The 17,707-nt window shown below is 33.1% G+C and overlaps 1 protein-coding gene across 1 annotated transcript; it reads left to right on the plus strand.

Moving 5' to 3' along the window:
* The first annotated feature begins 711 nt into the window (after positions 1-711).
* fech (ferrochelatase) lies at positions 712-16,596 on the plus strand. Its single transcript, XM_058759024.1, is given in 12 exon segments — positions 712-925; positions 2,399-2,516; positions 3,755-3,874; positions 3,967-4,115; positions 7,258-7,392; positions 7,481-7,587; positions 9,560-9,658; positions 10,711-10,818; positions 11,328-11,391; positions 11,394-11,491; positions 14,747-14,806; positions 15,875-16,596. Coding segments are annotated over 12 exon segments (1,230 nt in total). The 5' UTR covers positions 712-888; the 3' UTR covers positions 16,010-16,596.
* The last annotated feature ends 1,111 nt before the right edge of the window (positions 16,597-17,707 follow it).

Here is a 17,707-nt window from a genome sequence, read left to right on the forward strand (position 1 = left end):
AGATGGATTATTAGACAATGTCACTTAAAATTGAATTTGCTTTCACATGCAAAGAGAAGTTAACCCTGTTCTTTATATATACATATATCAATTATTTAGTAATTGCATGACAGACATTAAATATAGAGGCCCAAACATGCAGAAATAAAAGTAAATGTAGTAAAATATAAAAAAATGAGAAGTTAAAAAATAAATACTGTATATAGTAGGATATGATAGCACTTAACTTAAAATTGTATTTGCATTTGCTCTAACATGCAAAAATATTTTTCATTAGCCCTGTGCTTTTATAATATAACAAAATTAATTAATAATTGACATGATGACATTAAATATGGAGGCCTAAACTGCATAAACTAAAAATAAAATAAATGTAAATTTAACATAAAAAATAAAAATGAAAGAATAAAACATAAAATGACAAAGAATTTAAAAGGTTAAAAATAAATACTGAGAGTAATACAAAAATTAAAAACTCAATAAAAATAAAAAGACATTGCTGAGTTATGCTGTCTATTTTAAATAAACTATAAAAGCTGATTTCAGTGTGCATTGCGCATCAAGTGAAATACAGACGCTGTAGTTTTTGATTTCAAACCGATTTTTTAGTAAAGTTGTGTGTTTTCTGTGAATGAACACAGGCACGCGCGCGTCACGCACGACTCTTGTCACGGCGTGCTGACGTACGGGAGGGTGTTAGCGCGGGGGCGGGGCCAGTGTGCGTCATGACGGCGTGATAACACTGACACCGATCAGCAGCTCTATATCGGAATTTGGGAGCTTTAGAAAGACGGAGGAAACAAAGAAGCGCTTTCAGTCTACAGTTGAAGTATTTCGCTGTATTCTGCAGTTGGAAAACGAGGAGACTTTACGCCAAAGTGCGAAATAATGGCGGTTCTGGGAGGCGCGTGCCGGCTCGTGCAGCGTAAGTGTGTTTACGACTCTAAATCCACACATGACATTCACTCATTCATTCCCTGAGGAGGTTATATAATCATCTGTATCATTAATCATGCTTAATGAACAGTGCAGGGGCTGAAATGAGCCGTGTTTATGTCAGCTCTGTTCATGAAGGTTAAAGTGTCTCGATGACTTTCCTCTGTTTTTCTTTCTGCAGTTTTTCAGCTCTTCAGGGAATAATCGCACAGATAAAGCGTATGTTTTCATATCTGCATTAACGCGCGGGAAGTTAAACGAGTGCTCATGGTTTACATGCGCGAATCGACAACAAAAAGCAGGAGTTAAAGTTTCTGTGGCGTTAAACATCATGTTACACAACGCGCGCTTTCACAACTTGCGTAACTGCGCCAACAGCGCCTCCGTGCGGCCCAGCGGCGCATGCCACTGTATTGTGTCCTGGTGTTTTGTTCTGTCTTAAGAATGTAGACTAAATTACATATAATAGTACTAATCAAGGTTTTGTGTTAAAATAATATAAGTCATTTACATTTAGCCGAAGCTTTTATTCAAAGTGACTTACAAATGAGGACAATAGAAGCAATCAAAATCAACAAAATATATATATTAATATTACACACACACACACACACGTACAATACAATATACATGTATATGTGTATATATATATATATACATACATACATACATACATACATACATGAATAATATTTTATTTATTTATTATTATTATTGCTTATCTTTTTCATTAATTTCATAAATTATTCAATTTTTGTTTTAGCCAAATAATATAAATATTACAAAAACAAGATCACATTTGAAAATAAAACGTGCAAAGAAAAATTATAAGCCATTCATTTTGCAAAAAGGATATTTCACCATAAATTATTACATTACTATAATGCAAAAAAATTTTTGGCTTATTACTAACTCATTACTTTAATACTTCATACATACATATATATATATATATATATATATATATATATATATATATATATATACACACACACTTTTTAAATCTGCATAAATCAGCAAAAATATCAACTAAAGCTGATTAGAAATATTTATAAAATATAATATTAAAAATGACAACATTTATCAAAATTACTAAAACTTAAATCTCAACTTAAAATATTAATAAATACTATAATAGTATATAAATAATTCTAAAACAACACTTGTTTTTTCTCAGAATAATGCAGAATTCATAATTGGATTAAAAAGATGCTTCATGTCTTTTGTGGCAGAATATTTAAATGAAAGACATTATTGACAATTTTCTCAGGTAGAAATAATATTAATTGTCATTAAAAATATTATCACAGTGGGAAAATTAATTTATTATCTTTATGCAAAATATAATTTCCTTTTTTTCCCCTGTAAAACTTGATCTGCAAGTGTGTTTAACATGCATTAGTTTTGTCAAACTGTTTCATGCATCTTTTCTAAGAGGATTGGTGTTTGTGTGTTTGTGCAGTGGTCAGGTTGAGTCCGCCGGCGGTGAGTTTGTGCAGGAGCGTGTTTCTCAGACGGCAGTCGACGGCCGCAGCAGCTGCGTTTGTCAGCTCAGCCGCTCCAGAGACTCAGGAGAACAGGTACAGCGTCTCCTGACCTCGTGAACATCCACTCAATCAGCCTCTCACACACGGGCAAAGAGTGTCTCTAACCTCCACAAACAACAGCTTATTCTCTACTTCTGCAGAAAACACCTGCTGCTGATGCTTTGGAGCAGAAGCGCTCGACGTGTTTTGCTTCTAGTTGTTTTCAACATGTTTAATGAGAGAGTTTTGATGATCGGAACAAGTGAAGAACGTTTATTTCCAGAACCTTTCATGTACAAATGGCACTTTAAAGGATTTATACATTATTGCTTACTGTTGCAGTTAACCGTGAATATGGGCTTTTGCTTTTCAGTGTTGTTTAACAGTAAAAATATAAAAAATGAACTAAAAAACTAAATAAAATATAAATATTAGATTCAAAATTTAAACTTAACTTTTCTACTTTGTTTGCATTTTTTTTTCTTGACAATTAATTAAAATAATTTTATGCAGGAGTACTAAAATGACTAAACCTGAAATAAATGCAAATTGAAGGTAAAAAAAAAAAAAAAAAAATTAAATGAAAAAAGTACAATTTTGGATATGGGTTTTTGCTTTTCAGTGTTGTTATTGTAAACTAAAACTATAAAAAATAGTTAATAGAAAAATTAATTGAAATAAAGCTAAAATAAAATAGAAATTATATATGACTAAACTTAAATGTAAACAAAAATTATAAATGATACATTGGCAACCAGCTGAAATAAAATGTAAAAAAATATATAAAACATTTTATAAAGTTGTTTTAAAAAGGAAAACTAATATAGTAAAAGGTAAACAAATATAAAAAAAAACTAAACTATTAAAAAAGACAAAAGCATAAAATTACTACAACTTAAACTAAAATGAAAACTGAAAATATAAAAATAAAAGCTAATTCAAAATATTAATAATACTATATAAATAACAAAAACAACACTATTGCTTTTTCTCTGAATAATGCAGAATTTATAGCTGGATTATAAAAGATGTCCGTTTTGTAGCTGTAAGGCATTCAAAGTCTTTCTAAAGACTTTCCTGCAGATTTTTTATTGCTTTTATAATGCATCCAAGAAATGCAAAACCAGAAAAGACTTTAAATTCTGAAATATTCCTCATCTGGTTGTTAACGTCCTGCTGTTCCTGTGCAGAAGTCTCTTTGGGTTTAGTTTAATTTGGCCTGGATTTGAATCCAGAACTTCGTCTCAAGAGATCCGCCTTACTCAAAACCGTTGTGTTCGTTTCTTCTGCAGAAAACCCAAAACAGGGATTCTGATGCTGAACATGGGCGGCCCGGAGAAACTGGAAGACGTGCATGATTTCCTCTTACGGCTCTTCATGGACACAGACCTCATGCAGCTTCCTGTGCAGAAGTAAGAAACAAGCCCTGGAGTGACTCTAGCTGTGAAAGAGAAACCTGAAACACAGGTTTATAGCTTCTGGCGTGTTTTTATGTCTGTTGCAGTAAACTCGGCCCTTTCATTGCCAAAAGACGAACCCCAAAGATCCAAGAGCAGTACAGCAAGATCGGAGGAGGATCTCCAATCAAAGCCTGGACCACCATGCAGGGAGAAGGCATGGTCAAACTGCTGGACGAGATGTGTCCAGAGACCGGTGAGAGCCAAGCGTTAACGCTAACATGTGCTCAGAAATAATACAGAAATACAGCGGCAATAGTAAAAAGTAAAAAAAACACACACAGTGCTGTCAAAATTAGCACGTTAACACAGGCGATTAATTTTTTCACTAATATAGGTAATAAATAAGGTAATATATTATTCTAATATGGTTATTATATTTATTTGATTGGCATATATAATAGTTATCTGTATAAATTAGGCTATAAAACACTATTATTAAAAGGTAATGTTTAATTTATTATATTATACATATGTGACCCTGGAGCACAAAACCAGTCTTAAGTCACTGGGGTATATTTGTAGCAATAGCCAACAATACATTGTATGGGTCAAAATTATCCATTTTTCTTTTATGCCAAAAATCATTAGTATATTAAGTAAAGATCATGTTCCATGAAGATATTTTGTAAATTTCTTACCGTAAATGTATCAACTTAATATTTGATTAGTAATATGCATTGCTAAGAACTTAATTTGGGCAACTTTAAAGGCAATTTTCTCAATATTTTGATAGTTGTATCTCAGCCAAATATTGTCCGATCCTAACAAACCATACATCAATGGAAAGCTTATTTATTCAGCTTTCAGATAATGTATAAATCTCAATTCGAAAATTGAAAAATTGACACTTAAGACTGGTTTTGTGGTCCAGGGTCACATAGATCGGCATTTTCTATAATGTATTTCTGTAATAAAAATACATATCTGATATGACTTATTATTAGCATCAAACAAACACTATAATTCTTATTCTCAAGGATTAAATGGAGAAAAAAAGAAAAATGATTGCACAATATGCACAATATGAACTAAGTATGCATATAGCTTTTGAACAGAAGAAGTAGTAAGAAACAGCATGGCGTGCTTTTTCTTGGCGTCCGTTGCCATAGTGGCTCGTCGATTCGTCTCTCTGTTGAGAATGTCTTGTGTGTTAACCAGGAACGTACTCTGGGTTGAATGAACTTACAGACTCGTTTCTGGAACCAGCTTACCTCGAGTAAGCAAGGTTTGGGTTAATCAACTGAGAGAGTTCAGGGTTTAGCTGATAGTAAGTTATCCTTGCTTTCTGGAAAACACCCCAGTTCATGAAACCCCACAAGCATGAGACTGAACAACAGGGGAACTGCATAAGCAAGGAAAAATTCATAAGAAATATAATATACGAAATATATATAATTAGTGAATAAACATAATAAATGAATAAACAATAAAAATACTTAAATAATATAATGATAAATGATAAAAATAACAAAATAATGAATCATGTGAATGACTAATGATTATGTAAATAAATGATGGTAAATAAAAAAATTAAATTAAATTAATACACGACACACAGTTTGCACGTGAGGATCCTTCAGGGTCCTTGCCATCAAAAAGACTAAAGAAACCTAACCCTGCATTATTTCACAGAATATCGAAGTGGGTGTTGGATGTTGGATCACTAATGCTTGTTCTCACAGACTAACGCAGCACTGAATTAGTCTGTCTTTTGTAACGGATCATAAAATAATCAGAGTGAAACAGACAAACGGTCGTCAGTGTTGAGTGCTGATAAAGCCTGGAGAGAGTGTGTGTGTGTGTGTGTGTGTGTGTGTGTGTGAATGATAGACGAAGGTCAGAGGAGTGTCTCACACACGCCTTTTACACACACACACACACACACACACACACCTCTGATAAACCAACGACTTCCTGTTTGAGAAGCGCCATATTCCTCTTTTCATAAGGTTACTGGTTTTTCTTGCACAAACAAGCTTTGGGTTGCTGTAATTTCATCCCAAAACATCAAAAGGCTGACAAATGAACACTCAAAAAATAAATAAATAAAATAAACCTTAAAAGAAGCAGTAATCAAAAAGCAGTAACCTGCTCATGAAATACTTGTATACATACAAACAAACTAACAAATTAACTGTTAATCTACTGTAAACAATGTGACTATATAAACAATAAAAATAACAATGCTAAATAAAATAATACAATTAAATAAAAACTTTGAGTGAACAAAAAAGATGTAATCAAAAAAAAAAATTTAAATTGCAAAAAAAATTAATTAATCTTAAAAAATCCAGTACTTAAGGATGATGTGGAAATGTAACCTGCTCATGAAATATATACACAGACAAAATGCTTGAATTCAAAAACAAATCATCACATATTCAAATGAACAAATAAACTGATAAATTAGCTCTCAATTTACAGTAAAATAACTGTATAAATCATACAAATAAGACTATAGTTGGTAACACTTTAAGGTGTCCTTGTTACATTTTACATGTACTTGCTATTATAGTAACAATTAATTATGCATAATTACATGCAAGTAACCCTAAGCCAAACCCTAATCCTAAACCTAAGCATATAGTAAGTACATGTAGTTAATTAATATTACTCAGTACTTCAATGTATAATTACACTGTAACAAGGACACCTTAAAATAAAGTGTAACCCAATAGTTATATCAACAATAAAAAAAAAAAAATACAGTTCAAAATAAAGTGCTAAATAAAAAAAAATAAGAACAACTATGTAGAATAAACAAACAAGTTGCAATAAAAATTTCAGAAAAAAATTAATACATTGGAAAAAACAAAAAAACAAAAAACAAACATGTCATCAATGGTAACCTGCTCAGATATATTCACAGGAAAATGCCTGAATTTCACCCCAAAACATCACATTAAATTAACAATTTAGCCAAATAATTAACTATGTTTACAGTGTATTATAATAATATAATAAAATAAGTGTATAATAATAATAATAATAATAATGTAACAATAATAATAAATTAGTGTAATAATAGTCATACTAATAATAATCGTTGTTGTTGTTGTTATTTATTATTATTATTATTAACTAACATTTATAATAAATAAAAATTCAATTAAAAAGTGGTAATACCAATTAATTTAAATATTAATTATGCAAAATTTAAAAAAAAAAAATGTGCAGCATAAGCTAAGCAACTAGCAATCAACACATTTAAGAAAAAGCTACAAAGAAAAAGAGAGAAATTAACTTTAAATAAACTAGTGCTTAATAAAGACGAACTAAGATGAAGTGTGCCACTGAAATGAATGACCATCTGTTTTGTGTGTGCACGCATACAGCTCCTCATAAGTTTTACATCGGTTTCCGGTACGTTCATCCTCTGACGGAGGAGGCCATCGAGCAGATGGAGAAGGATGGAGTGGAGAGAGCCGTGGCCTTCACACAGTACCCACAATACAGCTGCTCCACCACAGGTCACACTCACTGCTCCTGACATATCTATGAGCTCAAGCCTTCAAAAGAGTTTTAATAAAATCCTCTGTCTGACGTGTGTGTGATCAGGCAGCAGTCTGAACGCCATCTACAGATACTACAGCAGTCGCAGCGACAGGCCCAAGATGCGCTGGAGCGTGATTGACAGGTGGCCAACACACCCACTACTGATTGAGGTAACACACACACACACACACACACACTCACACACTCTCTTACATAAACCAGGGGCCTGTTTCATAAAACTAGTTTACCAAATAAGCCAGGCTTATTTCAGTAATTCTGACTTATTTTCACTTGATTTGGTTTCTGAAAGCAAAATGACCATAGCTCAAGCTCAGTCACTGTGGCAGCTTATGCTGAGAAACTAACCTGGTCCGGAGCAGGCTAACTGTCCGGCTAAGCTGAGCTCCTCTAACACGGACCAATAGGAATACATCGATATTACCACCGACTCTCTCACATACAATTAGTTGACTTTATTATTATTATTATTAGTCCAAAAATAAAAGTGTACAGAAAATACACCATAAATAATCAAATAAATAAAAAAATAGGCTACAACCAACTGTATTTAATGTATTGTGCCCAAAATGTAGTGCAGGCTAATGACATTTTCAGCAGTTTCTAGCCATTCAGCCTTTCTCTCTGAATTTATGACAGCTGTACCTTTTATGGTTATTAAAACATTGCAATCTAAAATGGCTCTTTAAAGCATTAAAAACACTAAATCAAAAGTTAAAATCACTGAATTAAAAATTTTAATAAATAATGACTACATTTTAACTGATAAGAGGAACACACATTTAACTAATTTAAAGCGCTAGTATGGCTGTATTAGCCAGCTTACATTTGATTTACAGTTACTGCTATCATAAAAATACACTGATATGTAGGATTAAAATTCTATGCGTCACATTTAATGTCCAACAACAAATATTTTAGCAGAATGTATATTTTATTCAGATTTACTGCGCTAGTACTCTATTGCGCTCCGTCTCGCCCACTCCTGACAGCAAAATGGATATATTTGCATGACTTTCTAACATTTACAGATGAAAAATATACCTGTGACGTGTCAGTGGAAAATACAACGTCCCAAATGCATTAAACAACACAGATATATTCACTGATTTGATCCATGATCGACATTAAGGGCTGCTTAAGAATAAGCGTGCACATCAAATTATCCTGACTCGCTGAACCTGGCTCGAATTAGTGAGATTGCGTGAACTTAAATTGTCGTTTATGAAACCTCTTTAGTCCCGATTGATTTGTTAGGTTATTTCAAGTCAGGTTTTGGACTTTTCTTAGCTTCTTTTATGAAACAGCCCCCAGGACATATTCTTAATTATAATAATCAGTTAAGGCTCTTCATCTGTGTTGGCAGTGCATGTGCAGATTTTGAAAATGCTTGTGAAAGAAGTCTCTTTTGCTCACCAAAGCTGCATTTATTTGATCAAAAATATTGTAAAAACAGTGAAATATTATTACAATTTCAAATAGCGGTTTTCTATGTGAATATCTGTTGAAGTGTAATTGATTTCTGTGAATTTTCAGCATCATTACTCAATCATTCTAAGATGCTGATTTGCTGCTCAAGAAACATTTCTGATTATTATCAATGTTGAAAACACTTGTGATGCACAATATTTTTGTGGAAACTGAGATACATTTTGTTTTTCTGGATTCTATGAATAGAAAGTTTGAAATCTGTTGTTTTATTATAAATGTCTTTACTGTCACTTTTGATTGATTTAATGCAGCCTCAAGGAATTAAAGTATTTATTTCTTTAAAAAAAAAATCATACTGACCTCAAACTTTTGAACACTAGTGTAATTATAGAGTTAAGCTGATTTTGTCAGGTTTTTGTTTTTTATTTATTTGCAAAGCAATAAGAAATATTAAAAACGTTCAGAGTTTGTAAACACATTTTGGATTTTAATTAATATTTTTAATTTGTTATATTTAATTACGTCTCCAAAAACGATATTAAGACATTTTCATTGATATTTTTCTTAATAAAACATTCTCCTCTTTAGTTTGCTGTCATCCAGTAGTTGCTTTAGCAGATCTCTAGCAGGGATGAAATCTGGTTTGAGAGGCACATGCAGGCGTGTTCTGATGCTTTTCTTCGTGTCTTTCAGTGTTTTGCTGAACATATTCGTAATGAGCTGGAGAAGTTTCCTGCAGAGAAGAGAGACGACGTGGTGATTCTGTTCTCGGCTCACTCTCTGCCGCTGTCTGTGAGTCTCACAACATCTTTTATCAGCGTCTGCATATGTTTATCCCTCATAATGCATTCAAAAGCTGTAAATTATTTTCGCTTAGTATATGTTTGGACCTGAAGAGTTGTTATTTTATAAAATATTCATAAATTAATATTTTAAAAAATAATAAATTATATTTTAAACTAAAACCATGTTTTATCTGATCAGCAACTTCTCATTAATGAGTGAATGTGAAAATATGTAAATGTTTTGAATGTTACCATGTTATTTTTGCATTTCCTCCCTTTTTGATTCATTAAAAAAAAATAGAAATTCTTTGAAATTTCAAATTACACATGAACCACACCAAAAGAACTGATACAAAATAAAAAATTCAATATTGATGAGACATCTTATTTGAATATATATAATTGTATGAAATTAAGACCAAATAATTTAAGAATTACCAGAATTAATGTGATTTAATTAAATTCCTTTGAATTTATAACTCACGAACAGTCTAAATTTATGAAATCTACATATTTATTTCTAACAAAACAACATGAACATTACTCTGAAAAGTTTTCAAAGTAAATTAATTAATTTTCCTTGCATAAAATTTCACTTTAAGATGAAAGTGTTAAATTTTTCATGCTGCAATGGTTCATCAACAGGTGTACATATTCATGATTATCAACCAAATTCACTCCAAAAGTGTGTGAGATATGGGGAAAGGCTAAATGTACAGTATTTTACAAAGGTTTTTTGATACTAATATAACTTTCAAGTATTTTTGACACCTAACGGTACTCCATACATACCTGGGTCCAAAATTATATTTAGATATATGGGTTATATCTCTCAAAAAATAAATCGTAAAAAAATCTGAAAAAACCCCCAAACAAACAAAAAAAGTGTATTTTGACGGTCTTAAAGCATTTGCAAAGTTTTGTTCCCTTACAAAAAATTCCACATTTAAACAAAAAAAAAATCTGTTTTAAGATGAACCTGAATGCATTGAGTGTTATTCATTGTTTAGAATAAAAAGTAAGAAACAAACCCTTCCTGGGCTTTAATTGTGTGTTTAGGTGGTGAACAGAGGCGATCCGTACCCACAGGAAGTTGGCGCAACGGTTCAGAGGGTGATGGACCGGTTAAGACACTGTAACCCATACAGACTCGTCTGGCAGTCAAAGGTCACGATCAGAAATAACATGTGACCCTGGAGCACAAAAGCAGTCATAAGTTGCACGGGGTATATTTGTAGCAATAGCCAACAATACATTGTATGGGTCAAAATTATCAGTTTTTCTTTTATGCCAAAAATCATTAAGTAAAGATCATGTTCCATGAAGATATTTTGTAAATTTCCTACCGTAAATGTATCAAAACTTCATTTTTGATTAGTAATATGCATTGCTAAGAACTTCATTTGGACAACTTTAAAGGTGATTTTCTCAATATTTTGATTTATTCAGCTTTCAGATGATGCATACATCTCAATTAAAAAAAAAAAAAAAGACCCTTATGACTGGTTTTGTGGTCCAGAGTGAGTTTTTTCAAAATGGAAAACGTGGTTTCATTAACTTTGTGTGAAAGTGTTGTGTTTATAATAATGAAGAGTCCTCTAGTGGTGATGTGCTGTAGCTGCACTCCGATCTGAGCTCCGCTGAAGGTGATTTGTGTCCCTGCCGGGCTCCTGTAGGTGGGGCCGATGCCGTGGCTGGGGCCGCAGACTGATGAGGTCATCAAGGGCCTCTGTCAGCGCGGAAGAAGAACCTGCTGCTGGTGCCCATCGCTTTCACCAGCGACCACATCGAAACGCTGCACGAGCTCGACATCGAGTACTCGCAGATCCTCGGGGAAGAGGTGCGTGTGTGCTTGCTACTTTAACTACTTTAAATTAAGAGGCTTGTTGCACAACACTTTAAATCAAGTGACTTAAAAATATAAAGTTAAACTATATTTTTACAATTTTATATACATATACACGCACATAATATATTGTATAATTGTATATATGTATTATATATTTTCAGTATAATATATTTAGAATAATATTGTTTACATTTATGGATTTGACAGACGCTTTTATCTAAAGCAACTTACATTTCATTCGATTTGTTGTTCATGAGTTTCCTACTGATCAAACCCATTAAAATGTATTTATTATATAATAATAATATAATTTATCATTCTTTCAATATAAAAATTGTAATAGAAAATATGATTTGTTTTTTTTTTATATATATATATATATATATATATATATATATATATATATATATATATATATATATATATATATATATATATATATATATATAGATTCTGATTGGTCAGCAGCTGCGTTTTATTCACGATACAGCATGGCCTCGAGTACCTTATTGCTTACATATACTCAGGGCCGGCCCAAAGCCTTTATGGGGCCCTTAACAGAATTTTATTTGAGGGCACCTCGGTGCCGTCAATATGACTGGTTATTGTCAAAGCTTGATTATTCACACACTATAAATCTAACACACCCATTATCAGTTTTGTTTGTTGTATCTGTGTTGCTTACATCATACCATTGTCTGCCTGGCATGTTTTTACCCTTCTGTGATTTTTAATTGTAACAGTTGAAAACTTACAAGAGTGGTCAGGTGTTAATTTACACTTTAACATTCATTAAAGTCTTAAAATATTAAATGGCATACTTAATGTGGTGTGCTGAAAAGTATCTAAATAAACCAGCAGACGATGCATTTACAGAACAGAATGTTATTTTAACAACGTAAATATTAATCGAAGTTGTACTTTTATTACAAGCCATACTTTTTTATAATAAATATTAAAGACAGCAGAGAGCATCTGTACATATAAAACAACTCTTAATCAATATCTAGCTAATTGAGGCTAATTGATAATTATATTGGAATATAATAGCAAAGACCCAAAATGTAGGCTAAGGTAAATAATGTTAAGCTGTTATCAGTTTATGAAACAGAAGCTTATTTTTTATTACAAAAATATATACCAAGTTATTTTTACACAGAAGACAAAAACTTTAATCTAAAACTAAGTAAAATGATCACATCAGATCAGGGGTGCGTTTCCCAAACTATGGTCGCAAGTTCTGTCATTACCAATAGAGTTCAATGGAAATAACGACCATAGTTAGCTAGCGAAGGTTTTGAGAAATGCACCCCTGATTTTGTGCCACAAAAGCCCCATGTTGAATTTGTCCCCCATTCACCCTCAAAACGCAATCGATTGCAACCCTTTGACGCGCCGTGCTTTGGCTGGCGCTGAGACGGAGAAAGACGTGCTCAGTGCTTTTCATATTTCATAACTGTTCAGTGTTTTCAACCAAATAAAGTTTATTTTAGGTTTCAGACATTTAAATACACTTCAGTTAAGTAAAAAAGACATTTAGTTTGTTAAATAGGCTACACACTGATTTCTGTAGAAAGCGGCAATAATAGTCCTTTCAATTAATGGACGACGTCTTTTATTCCTATTAAATAAACACATTGTGTATGTTACTATAATGTTTACTCTGTTTTTGTCCCAGCTAACTGGCCACTTACTTTCATGTATTTCGGAGAAATAGGTGAATTTGCGCTTTCGTATAATTACCACTGGCCATTGACATATATAATTACCACTCTGCATATATATATACATACATGCATGCATGCATACATACATATACACATGCGCACATATATGCATATATGTGTATATATATCGGTTTGCTACAGTAAATGACAGAAATCAGTAAATCAGCAGCTGATGTTGTGATGTACTGTCACTGCTGCAGACTGTAGTGTGTACTGTAGGATAGTTGTTTCCCATCACTGCAGTGTCCGTTATTAACGGTGAGCTGAGCGATCTTTGACCTTTGACCTCTGCTCTCATATCTGAAACTCATCGATCAGCGCTTCGCTTCTGAAGAGTGTGAGTGTGTTTCCCAGCCTCATGCGGTGTGTGTGTGTGTGTGTGTGTTTGCCCTGAGGCTAGCATTAGCGTGAGTCTCTTCTGCCGGTTTCTCTCACCTGTCCATCGATCTGTGGCCCCGGGGCCGCGGTCTGCAGCAGGGGTCTGATCTGATCCAGTCTGCAGTAGATTCCCTCCTCTCTGATCTTCTGGATCTGTGCCGCTTCACGCCGGGCCTCCGGGCAGATGTGGGAAACTGCTGTTTGATTGGACTGTGATAGTATTGGTTAATAGCTAAAAAATATTAAAATTTCAGTGCACATTTTGAGCAATAACATTACCAGGATTAGTATAGCTAACTATAAATAAAACTTAAAAAAACATTTCAGAACTTGAAGAATAATAAATATTAAATAAAATAAAATTTGATTGAATTTTTTTTATAAAATATTATGATTAAAGTATTGTGTGTACATAAATATTACATACATTTTCAAATATAATATAAATACTCATAATTTCACATGGTTTATAATACAGTTTATATATGTAATATTATATTATATATGAAATTATGATTTTATACTTATATAAGACTTATATAATTATTTTATCTCTATCTATAATAAAATATATGCATTTAAAATGGAAAATTCTTTCTTTCTTTTTTTATTAAATATAACATTATTTTCTTGCCTTCATCAACAATCTTGAATTTTTCTCTAAGTCAAGGTTTCTTAGAAGTAAAAAAAACAACCTTATTTTAATTCAGCTAGGTGCCAAGGCATCTTTTTTTTCTTTTTATTTTATTTAGTTCAGGTTGAAGTACTAAAATAACCAAGACTAAATAAAGCAAAACTAAAACTAAGTCATATTTAAAAACAACAAAAACTAATAAAAACGGCAAAAACACTCAACAAAATGACTAAAACTTTAGCTAAAAGTAAAATGAAAACAAAATATAAAAATAAAATCTAATTAGAAATATTCACAAACACTATAATAGCATCTCAGTGATACTAAAACACTGAACATAACACAAAAACATAAAACTAGATCACTTTTGTCTATTAACACATACTTGATTATGCAATTAGACACTTTTTAATGAAAAATGTAGTTTTCTGTGTATGTGGTCAATAAAGCAGATGTAATGGGGTTTCTGCAGATGCGTTGTAATGTTGACTGAACTGTGTGTTTCAGTGCGGCGTGGAGAACATCAGACGAGCCGAATCTCTGAACGGAAATCCGCTGTTCTTCAGGGTAAGAGAAAATGAAAAGCACTAGTCTTTGGCTGGTCTGTAGTGGAGTTAACGGTGGTTAGTTTTCTGCTGTGTGTTAAACTCATCAAAAGTTTAATAAAACCCCTGAAATCAATCAGGACTTCAGCTGACTGCACAGAACACACACACACACACACACACACTAGCTCTGTTGCTGCATCCTAACTGAAAAGTGGTTGATTTGAGTAATCTAGCAATGCAACAGAATTTGACATTTGTGACATTTGTGACCCCGGACCACAAAACCAGTCTTTTTTCAAAATTGAGATTTATACATCACCTGAAAGCAGAATAAATAATCTTTCCATTGATGTATGGTTTGTTAGAATTGGACAATATGTGGTCGAGATACAACTATTTGAAAATCTGGAATCTGAGGGTGCAAAGAAATCAAAATATTGAGAAAATCACCTTTAAAGTTGTCCAAATGAATTCTTAGCAATGCATATTACTAATCAAAAATGAAGTTTTGATATATTTACGGTGAGAAATTTACACAATATCTTCATGGAACATGATCTTTACTTAATAACCTACTGATTTTTGGCATAAAAGAAAAATTTATAATTTTGACCCATACAATGTATTTTTGGCTATTGCTACAAATATACCCCAGCGACTTAAGATGTGGACTTAAGATATGGTTTTGTGGTCCAGGGTTACATTTGCATGTTGTTAAACTAACAATGCACTATATATACATAAAATATGCAACATGCAAATATTGGATAAAACAATCAAAAATAGAATTACTTAATATTTCAGGATATAATATAAATGTAAAAATAAAATAATAAATATTTAAGTAATAATTTAACACACACAAAGTGTTTTATAATGTAGTTATTTTATTATTTTTAAATTAAAATTTTACCATCTTGAATTTTTTTCCTAAGCTTGTTGCAGTGCATTCTGGTATTATTTTCTCTGTTAAATCAGGCCATCTTAGAAGCGGGCATCATGTTGCGTCCTGCCTTGTTGACCATCCTTCACACTGATGGTGTAGGGTGCTGTCTATGTAGTGGTCTCACTAGGTTTTCTCTCTCAGGCGCTGGCGGATCTGGTTCAGTCCCATCTGAAGTCCAACAAGCCGTGTTCCCGTCAGCTCACCCTCCGCTGTCCGCTCTGCGTCAACCCCACCTGCGCTCAGACCAAGGCCTTCTTCGCCAGCCAGAAACCCTGACCTCTGACCTCTGACCTCTCAGCAGCTGTGAACCCGGCGGCAGCGCTGGACTCTAGGTTAGCTTGAACCTGTGCGGCTCGGAGGGTAAAGGTAAAGGGTAAAGCACGAGGGTGATTTCAGACTGATTGAAAACAAATGCAGTTTTACCCCGGCTTACATTCCAACCAGAAAACATCCGCATCCTCTTCACCTTTTTAGTTTCCCTCTTGGTCTTTCTGTCCAGGTTTTTTCTTGCATGTGATTGAGAACGCTTGTGTCTTCCCTTAAAAAAATTAAATGCAGTCCTAAGAAAATGCAAAAACAGTCAGCGTGGAACAAATTACACATTTCCAGAGTGCAAATGGCAAATAAAGATGGTGCTAAAGTTGTGTGCACATGCATTTATGCATCAGATCGGCTTAAAAGAAATCATTCACATTCATTCTTTCAAACCTGAGTGACTTTATTTCTTCTGTGGAAATGTTGTTCAAAAGCTTTGAGGTACAAAAGCATCATTAAAGTATCATATGACTTCATATGAGTGTAGTGCACACACACATATATATATATATATGTGTATGTGCACTACCTTGCCTTGCCTTGCCTAGTGCATATATATATATATATATATATATATATATATATATATATATATATATATATAATTCTACTGATTTTATATAATAATTTAAATATAATAAAATGTAATAATCCTTTTCATTGAATTAAAAAAAAACACATTTACAAAAAGTATAAACGTATACAAATCTAAATATAAAACAAATGATTCAATCCATCAGGCTTTTGTGGCTCATATAGTCTGATACAGTGAGAATATAGAGGAAAAACGGCTCAGTTTTATCCAGAGATTTGAATTGAGCAAAAATATGTAATTTGCTGCAGATGCTGATATTTGTATGATGAATTTCTGATGCTTGTAATGTAAACTGAGATCTTCATAACAGTATAACAGATCCGTACATAAACTGATGGTGAACTACAAAAACTGATCTAAATATCAGTCGTCACTCTGTATCTCCAATAATAAGATGAGATTGAAATGATCCAAACATATAATGCAATGCAATGCTGATTGAGAGATCCTCAGAAGATGTGAGAAGAAGATCATTCCTCCGCTGAGGAACAGTGAAAGTAAAGCTTCTGGAAACAAACGCTCCTCAAAAGATCAGATTTGAGACGCACTGATTTTTCTTGAAGATGATTGATGGAGAATCAAGTAAAGCTGAGCTGCTTCAGTCCAGTAAGAGTTCATCTGGAAATATGACTGCAGTTATTCTGACGTTTACTTGATCAAAATCAGTCCAGATTTGACGGCAGAAAGACACTGAAGCAGCAGCTGAAGCTGGACGTTTGTACAATTACACTAAAAGAGCAAAGTTTTGATCGTTTAGAGGCTATTGTGTATTAAATACGAGGGTTCAACATCTCATTTCATGCTCCACAGAGGAATGAAAGTCTCACAGGTTTGATGACAGAAGTTCATTGACGGCTGAATCTCCTCTGACCTCTGACCCCTGCGGTTCCCCTCTCATGTGCCTCTACGCTTGGATTCGTCTCTCTGCTCAGAGCCTTCGATCTCTCGTGCCTTCAGCCTGTGATGTGTGCGATTACAAATGTCTTTAGCATCTTTTGCCAAGGAGTCACATGATCTAGAAATGCTATTGTGTCTTCCATTTCCTGTACGAGAGCCATTTCCTG

This window comes from Onychostoma macrolepis, chromosome 21, assembly GCF_012432095.1.
Source record: "Onychostoma macrolepis isolate SWU-2019 chromosome 21, ASM1243209v1, whole genome shotgun sequence".
Taxonomy (NCBI): Eukaryota; Metazoa; Chordata; class Actinopteri; order Cypriniformes; family Cyprinidae; genus Onychostoma; species Onychostoma macrolepis.